The sequence below is a fragment of the Excalfactoria chinensis genome, chromosome Z (genome assembly GCF_039878825.1).
Source record: "Excalfactoria chinensis isolate bCotChi1 chromosome Z, bCotChi1.hap2, whole genome shotgun sequence".
In the NCBI taxonomy this organism is placed as follows: Eukaryota; Metazoa; Chordata; class Aves; order Galliformes; family Phasianidae; genus Excalfactoria; species Excalfactoria chinensis.
Window position 1 is genome coordinate 61686325 of NC_092857.1, and position 13472 is coordinate 61699796.

Sequence of the window (13472 nt, forward strand, 5' to 3'; positions counted from 1 at the left end):
TCTGCTTTTGAGTAATTTTCCTTCTATTATTACTGTGTCAAGGTAGTGATGTACGTTAAACCTGTTTCTGAAACTACAACATGCCTTAATAGTAAATAATAAAGTGAATAATAATTGTGTAGTATGTAATTTCCCTCACAGAACATCACCGCACACTTAATTCTCTTTCTAGTTTCATTTTAACTGGAAAAAAAATAATATTTAGAACAAATTTCAGGAAATGAAAGATTTAACTGCCTCAGACAAACAGAGGTGGTGTAGTTAGCCTTTCAGAAATACTATTCAGAAAAAGAAAAACAAAAGGTGAGCTGGTTTTTAGTCTCTGCTGTTAGGCAATTGCCTTAAAATTTGGCAACTAAGTGAAGCTGTCTGACAATCCCTGTCCCTGATTAGCGGTGTTATATCCTTCAGTAATGATTATGTTTTGTACCTAAGAAAGAGGGGGGATCAGAAGGAAAATACGTAAAGAGAAAGGCTGAGAATCTGCAAAATCTGAGAAAGAATTGGCAGAGCATAACCTGTCAAAATATTTTAAACAAGTGACACTATACCTGATAGTGTTAGACCTGTAACAGATTATTTTGGCAGGGCTTTTCATTTGGGAAAACACTCCAAATCTCCAGGCACCTTAAGAAATTTTTTGGCTTTCCAGAAAAGAAGGACAGATGTTTGGCAAGGCTTGAAATGCTCTCTCCACCAAACAGAACAGGCTGTGTTTGCCTGTCAGGCAAAATAAGGAAAGTGCAAACATGTGTTGAACAACCATCACGTTTGGTTTCTCTGACTAAAGGGTACCAACTTAAAAACCTCATAGCTTTGCTGATAACATTACAGTTTTGGAATATTTGCAGTCATTAATAACTTGGGACTCTTAAATGTTTAAAAATGTTTTCTTATGTCTGTGCAGCATTTTTAAACTGGCAGTCCTTCCTGTGAGTTCCCCTCCTCCTCAGGTGGACAGTCTGTGCATGCCTTCTGGAGTTAACCAAAGGGCTGAGAATCAATTGAGAACTTTCCTATTATGTTTTTTTTTCCTTCAAGAACTGCTTCAGTACCAAATGATTGTCTGTTTTGGTTTAAACAAACATTTTCCTGCCCTTTGTTATCAGTAGATTTGCTTTCCTTTTATCCCCTGAAGTTCCCATCCAAGTTGCTGTGCTACTTGTGTTAAACCATGCTGATGGCAGTGAAATTATTGAAATATGTGCGTGGAACCATGATAAAATAATGAGATTTAAGTGCACGTGCTCCTTAATCATTTGCTATGCTAAAAGGAGCATGTTTTAAGGACAGGGACCAGTCTAATCTGAATATCAAAAGTTCAATCTAGCATAGTTATTTAAACAGATGTTTGAAAAGTCTAAATGACAAGGTAGAGTCATGCAATGCTGATGCATAAATTCTGTCTCCATAAAAATAAAAGGGCAGGGTTTTTTTAAGGTAATGTGTGTATTTTCTCTTTGATTACTTTAAAACTAGGTGCTTGTGACTGAGGTGTGAATTGATCAACAGTTACATTTTTTTTGTGTGTCTCTTCTGGTCTGCACTCTAAAAACAAAACAAAACCCAAAGGATAAAACTTCCTTAATCTCCACGTTTCTTAATCTCCATGTTCAGAGTTTGGACTTAACACAATTCAATTACTTTTAACTGCAAGCATGCAGGATGCATACATTTGCAGTATCTGAACATATCTGATCTGCTCAGGCAGCACAGGAATGGGTGGGTTTTTTTCCCAACCTCTGTTATTTTCTTTCATTAAAGAAGAAGAATTAGAAAAACCTTCATTTTCTAAATAATTATTAGCTTGACATTTATGTTTTAGGCTGGATGCTTTGCAATAATGGGTGTGGAGTGTTCTTTAAACCGAAAATTTCATCTTTATTTTGAACTAAAACTATGTTTTGCTGTTTTGTTTTTTTTTTCTAAGCAATTGACTTGAAAAATGGTTCTGGATCCGTGTACCAGGGACCTGCGAGAAGTTCTGCTGATACCACCTTCACACTCTCAGACCAGGATTTTATGGATATGGTGCAACAAAAGACCGATCCCCGGAAGGTAAAATGGTTTTGACAGACTTACTTGCCTGGGAAGTTTGCCTGAAATCAAGTTCTGGCTTCATGACTGTTTGCATTCCAAAAGCTGCAACGCTGGGTGTAGGCACACCTTGTACAGAATTAGTCAGAAGGCATAGAAAGGAATTTATGCCATCTTTACCTCTAAGGAGGACAGCGGTACCTCAAATGATATGAAGCCTAACATAACAAAGTTTTTTTTGTTGTTTTTTTTCTTTCTTTTTTTCCCTCTCTGACATTTCACAATAGGATTTTTAAGGTCCTACCACTAGAGTTTCAATATGTCATAGAACACGAAACTGGTATTTGTTACATTACCCTGATTTACTGCTATAACTGCGGTGAGGAAAAATGATGAGCGATGCATAAATTCACCAAAATTGGGTTGTTTTAAGATTTTAGCAAGTTTTATAAATGGAGTTTGTACTTTCAGTTTTGTAGAGTAATGAACTGCTTAAAACTTCTGATTTTACCAATAAAGGTGTCACATGTAAGAGTAAATTAAACTGTCACAAAAGTAGAAGTTCAGCTTACAGATTAACACTTGAGCAAACAAGAACTTCAGTTAGATCATCATATATTGAACACTTTGATTTCTTTGATCCCAAACAGAAGTTGATAGAGAATTGGTTTTAAAATTGGAGACTGACAGCGATGGCAAATGTCTGTTATAAGTCCAGATAGCACAGAAATAAAGTCCTTTGTGCCCCTCGGTATATAGCAAGCAAAGGGCATAAACCAAGCCCTAGATGTTGACAGGTAATCTCCAGAAAGCAAGAGAGCTGTGACTGCAATTCAGACATATTATCTATTCTTAGGACTTTATTATTTCCTTTGAGTTGATGCCGAGTTTTCTCATCTAAAGGAGCTATAAGCATCTATTCAAATTCTGTTCTGCCGTCTCTCTCTTCCTGATTTGCATCTATTTCAAGTTAATGGGGCTATGCAAAAGCATTTCCTTTGAGAACAGTTGAAGAGCTTTTCAAATTGTGAAGCCACAGTTTAACAAAACTTGGAAAAAAAATATATAATACTGGAATAGATTGAAACAGCATGTATAGCTCTGTGAGCTAGGGACAGCAGCACAGAACAAGCCCAATTTTCATTGCGTTTTTGTTTGGTAACAGCAATTCTTTGGATGTTGAATGGGAGGGCAAATGCATTTTTTTTTACTTTTCTTACCTCTTTCTAGGCATTCTTTTCTGGTAAACTGAAAGTGAAGGGGAACATCATGCTGAGCCAGAAACTGGAAAAGATCCTGAAAGATTACGCCAAACTCTGATCTCCTTGATCACGATCTGCCACAGTAGTGAATAACTTCAGCAGGCAAAAAAATAAATTACTTTAGCAGCAGCAACTGAAACATTTTGGGGATTACTTAACATTAATGCAGTTCATTATATTGCTCATATACAAGCTCTTTTACTTGCTGTAGGCGCGAAATCATGAAATGATCATAACCACTAATATTCCTCCTTTGTTTCTCCACAGCAGTAAAGAATGTGGCTATCTATCTATCTATCTATTCTCTCATTGTACATCTTTATCTGAATAAAAAATTCTTACAAAGATGCATATATTTCTGTATTAATTCTAAAGAAAATTAAATGACTATACCTCTTTGATAACTTCTGTGTGTCTGTTTGTCTTCATTTGCATTACTTTAGACATCCTGATTCCAGTGAATCGTGCTGGCTTGTTATTAAGAGGTTTTTTATCTTAATCTCTCATGGTCCCACTAAACCATGGAAGTCCGTTGTATGTGTTTGCACTGTGGTGTTGTGGGTTTTTTTTCTGTACAGGAGAAAGCCCTTAAACTTCACCTGTGCCCATCACTCCTATATGTGATGCTTTACTCCTATGTACTCCTGTATGTGAGATCACTCCTAACTTTTGTAAATTACATGGAAATTCAGTGAGGCTTTTTCACGTAGCTCCCTCAGTATTTCAATTAGGGCTTTTCACACTGAAGGCCATACTGGCTAACAGCTTCTCTTAATATGGAACACTAGGATGCAAAGGTATGTAACTGGTTGGTAACATGAGTATAGCACTTAGGCATAAGAAGTGGCAAGAGGCGGCTGGCACACCTATTGTTAAAGTCTCTGAACTGCTCATGACACGTATTTTTCACTTTCATGTCTGTATTTACCACCGGTATAATCCATGCTTAATTCCACAGTGCAGAAGAGACGTAGACATGCTCAAGAGAGTCCAACAAAGATGGACCGTGGAGATGCTGAAGGACATTTTCATCTGAGAGGTATTACACAGCACCAAAGGTTACGGCTGCAGCCAGATTATTCTTCATGTAAATGCATGCTCATAAAGGCTGGTATCATGATGATAGCAAATACGTTCACTCATATGGGCAGAGCTGGGATATCTGCGTCCACATGTTTTCCTGAAGAAATTGTGCTCGTGTATACTTGTTATGTGAACACCTGGAAATGGAAGATAAATATTTTTGAGCCTGAGATGTGACACCAGCCCCGCTGTCTGAGTGGGCTGTAGCTGTCAAAGAGCCTGTTGAGACTGTAAACGAATGGACATTTTGAGGACAGATGTTACAACTCTTAACATTGGATTCAGTTCTCCACAAAATTATTTCTTCTTGCTTAAGTTAAGACCCATGGTTTATTTCAGATAGAGAAGTATTAAACTGACACACGTCAGCTGGAGTCTCTCTCATAAACTGCACCATCAGTAGATGAGAAACACAACAAGTGAGGTGACGTTTGCTGCCTCAAAGGGCCCATCCAAAGCCGATGAGTACATTTATGTTGATCCTAATCATCGTCTGTACTCCGAGCTCCCCCTTATGAAGCGGCTTTGTGACATGCACAGGAAGGTGCCTCTTATGACAAACATTTTTATTTTTCTAAAATATATATATATATGTATTAGAAAAACCAATTTGTTGCAGCTCTGCTATCTGTGCACACCACGTACATGAGAAGCAATTTTCTATGTATACCTTTCCTGTGTAAATATGTGTCTTAAAAATGTGTTTAAAGAATAAATGAGGAAATAGCTACGTGTCCAGGAAAGCAGTTATATTTCTTAATGAGACGTTCTCTGCAGGTGACAGAAACAGTCAGAAACAAATAAAGAAATATACATTTAAAAGGATATATTAAGGAAATGACAGACAGTTCAATAGGCTGGTATTTCAAAGGTTTTCGGTTGCTTTCATTTGAGATGGCATCGTTCTGATTTTTGAGCCTGTGTTTCAAACCTTTCCAGATCTTTCATCTGGAGCAGTTCTTAGGGCCTTCCTCATCATTTGGAGGCTGCAGTACCATATGCTGTTGCATCCGTTTCCACACAAGTCACAGAGATGTGAGAGAGCTGGTCACTTTGTCACTTTCCTTGTGCGTGTGCTCAGAGTAGCTGTTGTTTTAAATGCTTTTTTTCACTGCTAAGAAGTGCTGTTACCTTGGATTGCAAAGCCCCTCTTGTTTCCCAAATGTCCCAGTGCTCTAAGTGGGTGGTGACGCACTGGAACAGGTTGCCCAAGGAGGCTGTGGATGCCACATCCCTGGAGGTATTCAAGGCCAGGCTGGATGTGGCTCTGGGCCATATAAAGAGCAAGGCCCTCTGTTGTTCATCATAACATGCGTTTTACCATGTTGTGGTAAATTCTATATGCATGTAAACAACGGTCTGTCTGGGCATCCATGTGAAATCAGGATTGTAGGCATTCCAGGTAAGAATTCAGTTGTTTGTCTTTCAAGAATACTTGTGTTAAAGCAAAATCTGGCTACGTGAATTGCTGTGCTTTTTAATTATGGCCCATTTTTTATTATCCCTCTTTTTCCTCTCCACATGTTCATTAGAACCTTCCAGCTGGCTTGCAATTATGTTCATCATTCAAACCTTAAATTGCAGTTCCACAGATGTGTGTCCTCTTCACTTGTTTACGAGGTCACTGACTGAAGCAAGAGAGCAGCGAGCACAGATGAGGAAAGTTATAATCTTTCCGACTTGCTATCTGCTTCAAATAAGTTTGTGCTGAATTTTATGCCTTCCAGTCCCCACAATTGTTCTTATACCTGTTTACTGCAGTGGAGTTCAATACCTCCTGCAGGTGTCATCTATAATTACAGGCAACAGCTCTTTAAATGTTGATGAGTACATTCATAATCAGAGAACATTAAGATAAGTAAAATGAGGGAGGGTGGAAGGCATGAGAAGGGTGAGCTTGAGCAATTTCATGTAGAGAAACTTGAATTCCATGTCCTGTAGCCCTTTTTGATGCTTATTCTCTCCTTACACCTGAGCATTATGCTCTTAAGAGCAATTTGTGTTCATCAGTCGGACTGAACTGCTTGTAAAAACAGATGTCCACTGTTCCAAAGTAACCATGAGAATGCATTAGAATGATGCTGCAGTCTGCAGTCTAGTACCAATGTTATTAGTGCAGCACATTCCCTATAGAAAACTGGAACCTGAACTGCTATTGGCGTCAATCAGCATGACTGGATTAAGTCTCAAAGCACATCCAAAGCACATTCCTCTTACTGGGATTTTTTTTGTAGTTGTTGCTCTTCAATTGTGCTGGTCTGTCCTTTAAGATGAAGCGCATGTGACTCACGGAGCTGCCTGACCTTTTCAAGAAGCTGCCTGACTCCCTTGGCTTTAGCTCCCATATGTCTCTTTCTTTTCTGGTCAAAACCAGCCTGAGTTCTGCACTGTTCTGACTCCCGTCGTGTGAAACTCAGCCTAATTTTTATGAACAACAGACGATGCAGTTCTGTATATCTGCTGTAACCTTATCAGGGGCTGTAATAGCTGTGATGCTGAGAGCATCGTAATCCTGTTAGAAAAAGATGATAAAAGGGTGGCAGGCTTTGATTGAATGTAATACATGTGGGTTTTTAGATGCTTCTTTTTTTTTTAAATAAAGATAAAACAAGGCTGCTTGCGTATTATATCAGAGAAAATATAGCCTTCCTCTCCCAGAGCATATTTAGAATGTATTTCTAGTGGTTTTCAGGGTTGCTTTTCACATTTGTCACTAAGCATGGTATGGAAAGATATACATTTAGAAAATTAATAATAAAAAAAAAGAACAGAAACCAAAACAAACAAGCAAACTTTTCTTGCTGTTTTTCATTTTCTGAGGAAAAACAAACAAACAAACAAACAAAAAAACCCAGTCTAAATAATAAGGATAGCAAGGAATATTTTCTTGCTGTGCTCTGTGACTCACACCAGAAAATGAGTTAAGCGAATACCTAGAAGGCACTTGTAAGGCCAATAGCGCTCAACACTGACTAAACTCCAGTTTGGCTTAGAATTCTGATGATAGTTGATTTTGCTCACATCTGAAGTAAAATCACATCCCATCACTTTAGGTCATTTGCCCAAAGTTGGCGGGTTTGAGGTTTTTTTAGGTGTTTGTTTACAAGACTTCTGCAACTTCCAGCTTGATGCACGCTGCCCAGGGAGGTGGTGGAGTCAACGAACCTGGAGGTGCTGATGAAATGTCCAGGTGTTGTACTGAGGGACATGGCTCAGTGGGAAATATTGCTGACAGGTGGAGGGTTGGACTGCATGATCTTGGAGGTCTTTTCCAACCTTGGTGATTCTATGTAATTCTTGTTGATTCTGAGTAATTCTAGCCCACTTAATGCTCCTGTAGTTTCAGTACTTTTCATAGTCAGCCTACAATTTGAGGCCAGTGTTTTTAATTGTTATAATAGGCTGCTTTGTAAAGAAATACCGACTTAAAGTCAGAATGGCATGCTTTTATTTCTTTTTCTTAACTGGTGAAACCACTTCTCAGAGATCAAGAGTCCTTTTAAAGAAGTACCTGTTTGACAGTGTAAGATCAAAGGACGGTGTCCTGTTGTAATTTATGACAGTCTGTGTAAACCTAATTGCCAGTTGTACTAAATTGGGCTCTGTGAGCTTCTGCAGCACAGAACGCTTCATCTTTGGAGAAACCTTTTAACAAAGGTCTACAGAACCTAAGACTTTTTCCTGCCAGACTTTGTAATGTTGGGGGATGTGGCTGTAAACACCTTTTCTATTCTCTGATCTTCAAGTGTTCTAACGTGTATTTCACGTCAGGGTTGCAAGGTGATTGTCAGAGACAACGGCCAAAAGGCACTTTGCATTACCATCTTTTCAATTCTAACCAGGCCATACCTTAACAACATCGCCACTGCTTCAATCCAGCAAAGCCCTTACAGCTGTTCTATGAAGAACAAGTGAAACCAGACCACAAAAGATTACGTTGGCATTGATGACTTTGCACACTGTTGATAATGGACTAATAAAGCATCTCTCCGAAAAGCAGCTGTGCTGATTCTTGCCTCTCACTTCTGCTCTTTGAGTTAATCCTGTGCTGAAATGGGAACCAGGAGTCTGCCTCAATGTGACTCTGAACACTGACGCACAGATTTAATGAAGATGCTGGATTTGCAATAAGTTGTGTTTTCCCCACTGTCAGTCTCAGTGAAATCCTCAGGGATCTGTAGGTAGTGAATATTTGTGTCTCCACTCCCACCCGAGGTACAGACTTACCATGTGACCTACCGCCACCCTATTATGCTCTGGTAAGGCCAATCACATTTCTGATTCAAGTGCTGTAATTATACTGGCTAGATTAGCTCAGCGTATTCTTGTTCTGCGTTTTGCTTGAAGTTAATAGGAAAATGGATCCATTTCTGGCATTTATTTTTGCATGTTGGCTAATACAATGTTCCTAGTAAATTCACTTGTTACATGCTGGTTAATTTCCTTTTTTTCCCCTTTTTTTCCCCCCCTCTTAGTGTTTATTAGTTTCAGCAGAGATGTACTTATGGGATTATAGCATCCTATACTGCTTTAGGATGCCTTTTTCACAGGGGGTAGTTGTCTTACATGGAACAGCTGAGGAAATTCTGTTGTTAAAGAGAAGCTATCTTTGGTTTTAAGAACTAATGGTGTGCTGCAAACTACCTTAGCACTTATGTTTTTGGTTTTCTTTTTAAAATAAAAACTGAAAGCTTTCATGGAGAAAAAATAATGGTATCTATATACCATGCCAGTTGTTTGAACAGTTCCCTTCTGGTCTCAGTAATGAGCTGGTGTTTGCAGCCCCCAGATGTACTGTATCTGCCTTCCAGCATGCCTAGTGTAAGTGCTGGGAACTTTGCTTTCTTGAAACTAGCTTTGTTTCGCCTTGGCCACTGTTAAACTTTCTTTTTCTCCCACTGTAGTCAGAGATTCTGGCAGGCATACAAGTTGTGATGTTGGATTTCTTCACGATAATGTCATACTGAAATTTCAGTTCTACTCATGAGAATCTTCCTAGAATCCCAGAATCAGATAACTTTCAGGTTGGAAAAGTGGTCATCAGATCCAACCATCCACCTAATGCTGCCAATACCACTGCTAAATCATCTCCCTAATCACCACATCCATGTATATCCTAAATGCCTTTAGGGACCGAGACTCCCCCACCTCCCTGGAAGCCTGTTTCAAAGCCTGAACACTCTCTGCAAAGAAATTATTCCCGATGTCTAATTTAATCCTCCCAAGGCACAACCTGATGCCCTTTCTTTGCACCCTACCACTTGCCACCTGACAAAATAGACTGACCCCCTATTTACTGCGACCTCCATTCAGCTGTACAGAGTGATGAGGTCTTCCTTCCCTTTCTCCAGACTAAATAGCCCTTCAGCCACTCCAGATAACTCATGTTTTCTCATCAAATCATCAGCTCTGTTGCTCTTGCCTGCCCGCACTTGATCAACTCAATGCCCATCTTGTTAAGTGGGACTCAAAACTGAACACAGTACTCAGGATGCAGCCTCACCGTTGCTGAGTACTAGCAGATAGATAGATAGCCACATCCCTGGTCCTCCTGGCCACTTTGACTGCAGGCCAGGACACCATTGGCCTTCCTCATGAGGGTCTTTAAAAATCTGAAAAACTTGGCTGAAGTTCCTAATGCTTGTTGTTTGTATTTCTAGCAAGTACGCACATTACTTAAAGTCTTCGCCACTTTCATTAATATATATGTATATTTTTCCAGCTACTTGGTGACAAATGGAATTTTGCCTTCCTGTAGCTCGGGAATATAATTTGATGTCCTCATGGCTGCCTCTAAGATGTGTTTCTCTGCTCTACAGAACTATAGGGCTCTCCTCAGCCACATTCTCTGTGCTGGAGCTTTGTCTTCTTCCTTCACCTCCTGCTGGTCTGTTTGGGACAGACATGTGGTTTGTGGGGTTTCATTGTTAGCTTCAAAAGCTCCTTAACCAATATATCTAACATTCACAACTTGTCAGTGTGTTTTCACTTACTTTCAAGTTTTTCTCAAAGCAAGATAAATACTGTGTCACATAGCTGAAGTCACCGTCATGCAAACTGCGCTTACCAATTTAAAACTTCTCGGTTGACAAACAGCTCTGCAAGGTAAGTAGCACTTAGCAAAATCCTGACTGCAGAAAGTTGCCTGTGGATGCTACCAGTATTTAATAAACTTGGTGCTATAAACATTGATCAGCTTTGCTTGCACAATCTGTAGCATCACTTTCCAAGTCTAACAAACAATGCACTTTTGAAACTATTACTATCTCTGTGGTCATTAAGAAATACTCAGATGTACACACAGCTTGAAATTCTAAGTTGATTATCAAGTATCGTTATGTAGAATGTAAGTAATTACATGCTATATTAATTCTGTACACACCCTACTTCTTGAAACTCATCTCCAGATGGACCTGAGTCTTCAAGCCAGTGATTTTTAGTATCATAATGAGGATAGTTCTGTTAAAGATGTGGCTAATCTCCCTTTCTTCTGACTAATCTAGTTATACTGATTAGATATACGTCTAGCTTATTTGTTTGTAGGCGGTTTCCATCTTTAAGGACAAGATTAGTAGCCTAATCATGACTAGGAGCTCTTTTACTGAAACACTTTTAGCAGTTTCAAGGATGCTCAACCTGTCCTAGACAAAAGTATGTATCTGCAATACTTAAGGGTACCTACACAAAAGCTTGTGCAAACATTAATTCCCACTTGACTTACAACATTAATGTGTGGATATAAGTCCTGTCAAACTGAGAGGGCAGTCCAGTTAAAACCCATTTTAGTTCCAATGTTCAGTAGTCTGGAAGCTCTTCTGGGCAGCTGAGGTGGGGAGGAGAGGGTATGCTCTTCCATACGTAGAGGAGAGAGGGTTAGATGTTGTGTATGTCAGTCTAATGACTGTGGGAAATTCAGGGCCACTCCTATGGTCCTTCTGCAGGTCTGTGTTATATGGAATGAGATGAACACTTCAACTTTTGAGATTCTGTAGTAGAAACCATAAAAAGCAAATTAAAATGCAGATCTTTTAGATGAGCATGTATCTTCATTCTACATTGTCTGGAACCATTTGTTTGCATTTAGATGAGGACAGAAACATGTTAACTTGTCCAGAAATGTTATTTCTTGTGCAATTTTAAGATCAATATTGCTTTTGTGGTATTATTTATGGCCATGTAATGAAAACAAAGTCATGATAACAGGCATATAACTATGTTCTTGCCTACCGGTACTGTGTGTGCTCAGTGTTTTGCAATGGAGAACAAAAAGCCAGAAACCCCAGGTAGCCTCTCTAATTAGCATGGAAACTGGTTAGGGACAGTAGGACTGTTCAGTGGGGTAAATAATTGGTATAGACAGTGGCTTAGTCTTGGACTTGTTTAGCTGGAGGAATAACTGAAGTTTTAAACTTTCATCAAATCTTTTGTTTCTCTGTGTATTGTATTATAAACATAATTACTTTTATTGATTGCCAGCAATGTTAAAACAAGTGGAATGATGCTAATCAGTCATTTCAGAGAGAAAGAAGAGTAGGCCCTGAGAGCTCCTTGAAATATTTTCTGTAATTAAAAATCCATCCAGGATGGAGACTGAAACTATTAGCAGTGCTGTAGAATGCTTCTTGCAGGTTTGTGAATGAACATTAATTCCATTCTGGCAGAATGGTCACATGGAGTGCTTTCCTTGTCACGTTCAAACACTTCCATCTTTCTGCAGTACTTCTATATGTAATTATGCTAAATTTCGTCTCAATTGAAACACATGGCAAGATATTACTGTCCAATTTCATTTGACAGTACTTAGACAGGTGATGTTTTCCTGCTGGTATTGCTTATATAGTCTCCACTTTTGTAGTTTTTTAACTCATAAGGATAATGGGCATATTTCACACATGGAAGTTGTCTGTCTGATTTGCTCACAGTCACTACAAGGAGTGGGATATTAAGTTTACTCTCCAAAATCCTAACACAGTGTGCAAACAACTTTGAGTTTCTCTTCCATTTCCACTTTCTAGTTCCTGATGGAGAGAGATGCAGTCTAAAAATACCCAAATCAGAACTGTATACATTTTTCAGTCCTTTATATACTGTAAGCTGTACAATAAGTTCTTTAAAGTTGCAAACACCAGAGATTTTTGAACAGTGTTTTCCTTCTGATAATAAAACATACATATGTAGTTACAGGTTTCAGTGTCTTCAAATTGTTTCTTCTGTGTTGCAACCTTCTTTGCTGCATTAATAACAAATATTTCCACAATACACTGGCTGCAGTCTCAGCATAAATATGTCTTTAAAATCATGCATAGATATATATCACAAAAGAATGAATTTAAAAACTGGACCTGAAATGTTAAAATGGTGCACTCAGATGTACTCATCAAATTTTATCTCAATCTGCAAATTCCGATTATATTAGCAGGAAATTTGACATTCCCAATCGTTAACTCAAACTTCAGAGATCAAAAGCAGTGTGCTGCTACCACCCATATCCACAAGTCAGGCAAGTAAAAACCAGATCGCCTGGTCAATCTGGAGCTTGTATGTTGCTGAACTCAAGAAAATTTCTTGTTAAATTCTGGTAAAAGTTGGTCAGTATCAACTTAAAGGCACTGCGTGTCAGAGGGAAGATATCCCCAAAGTCCATGGCATTCTATCTTCTCTTTTTAGGCTCTGATTTTGCTTATTTAAGAATCAGTGCCTGCATGAGAGAAATCTGCTTGTAACCAGGCTATAATTTTATTGCACTAAATTGAGCGAGGTAAAGGCTTCACTGAGGAGTAAGTAATGTTGCCCTGAAAACAAACAACCATGCAACCTTATGCTTTTCCAAATATTCAGTGTAAATAACAAGTTTACTTTCGATTGCAGAATCAGGAATATAAAGATGTGCTGTATTCTAAACTCCAGAGTGGGACTGAATTTCCTCTTCTCTCTTTTGCCATCTACCCAGGAACTAGAGGGATGCCTCTGCTATTCTAAGAGGGAGTGCTGCAAATCACTCACTGTGGTTCTTTGCCTCTCCTGAGAAGAAGCTGCACCAATAAGTGCTTCAGTGTAATCTTAATAACATTTAACCTTGTCCTTTGAAGC

The 13472-nt window shown here is 38.9% G+C and overlaps 1 protein-coding gene across 1 annotated transcript in view; it reads left to right on the top strand.

Moving 5' to 3' along the window:
- HSD17B4 (hydroxysteroid 17-beta dehydrogenase 4) overlaps positions 1-5119 on the top strand; it is a 53589-nt gene extending 48470 nt beyond the window's left edge. Inside the window, exons 23-24 of the mRNA XM_072360128.1 lie at positions 1931-2058; positions 3268-5119. Of these exons, the coding sequence (XP_072216229.1) occupies positions 1931-2058; positions 3268-3357 (218 nt within the window). The 3' untranslated portion in view covers positions 3358-5119. The remainder of the gene's footprint in view (positions 1-1930; positions 2059-3267) is intronic.
- The last annotated feature ends 8353 nt before the right edge of the window (positions 5120-13472 follow it).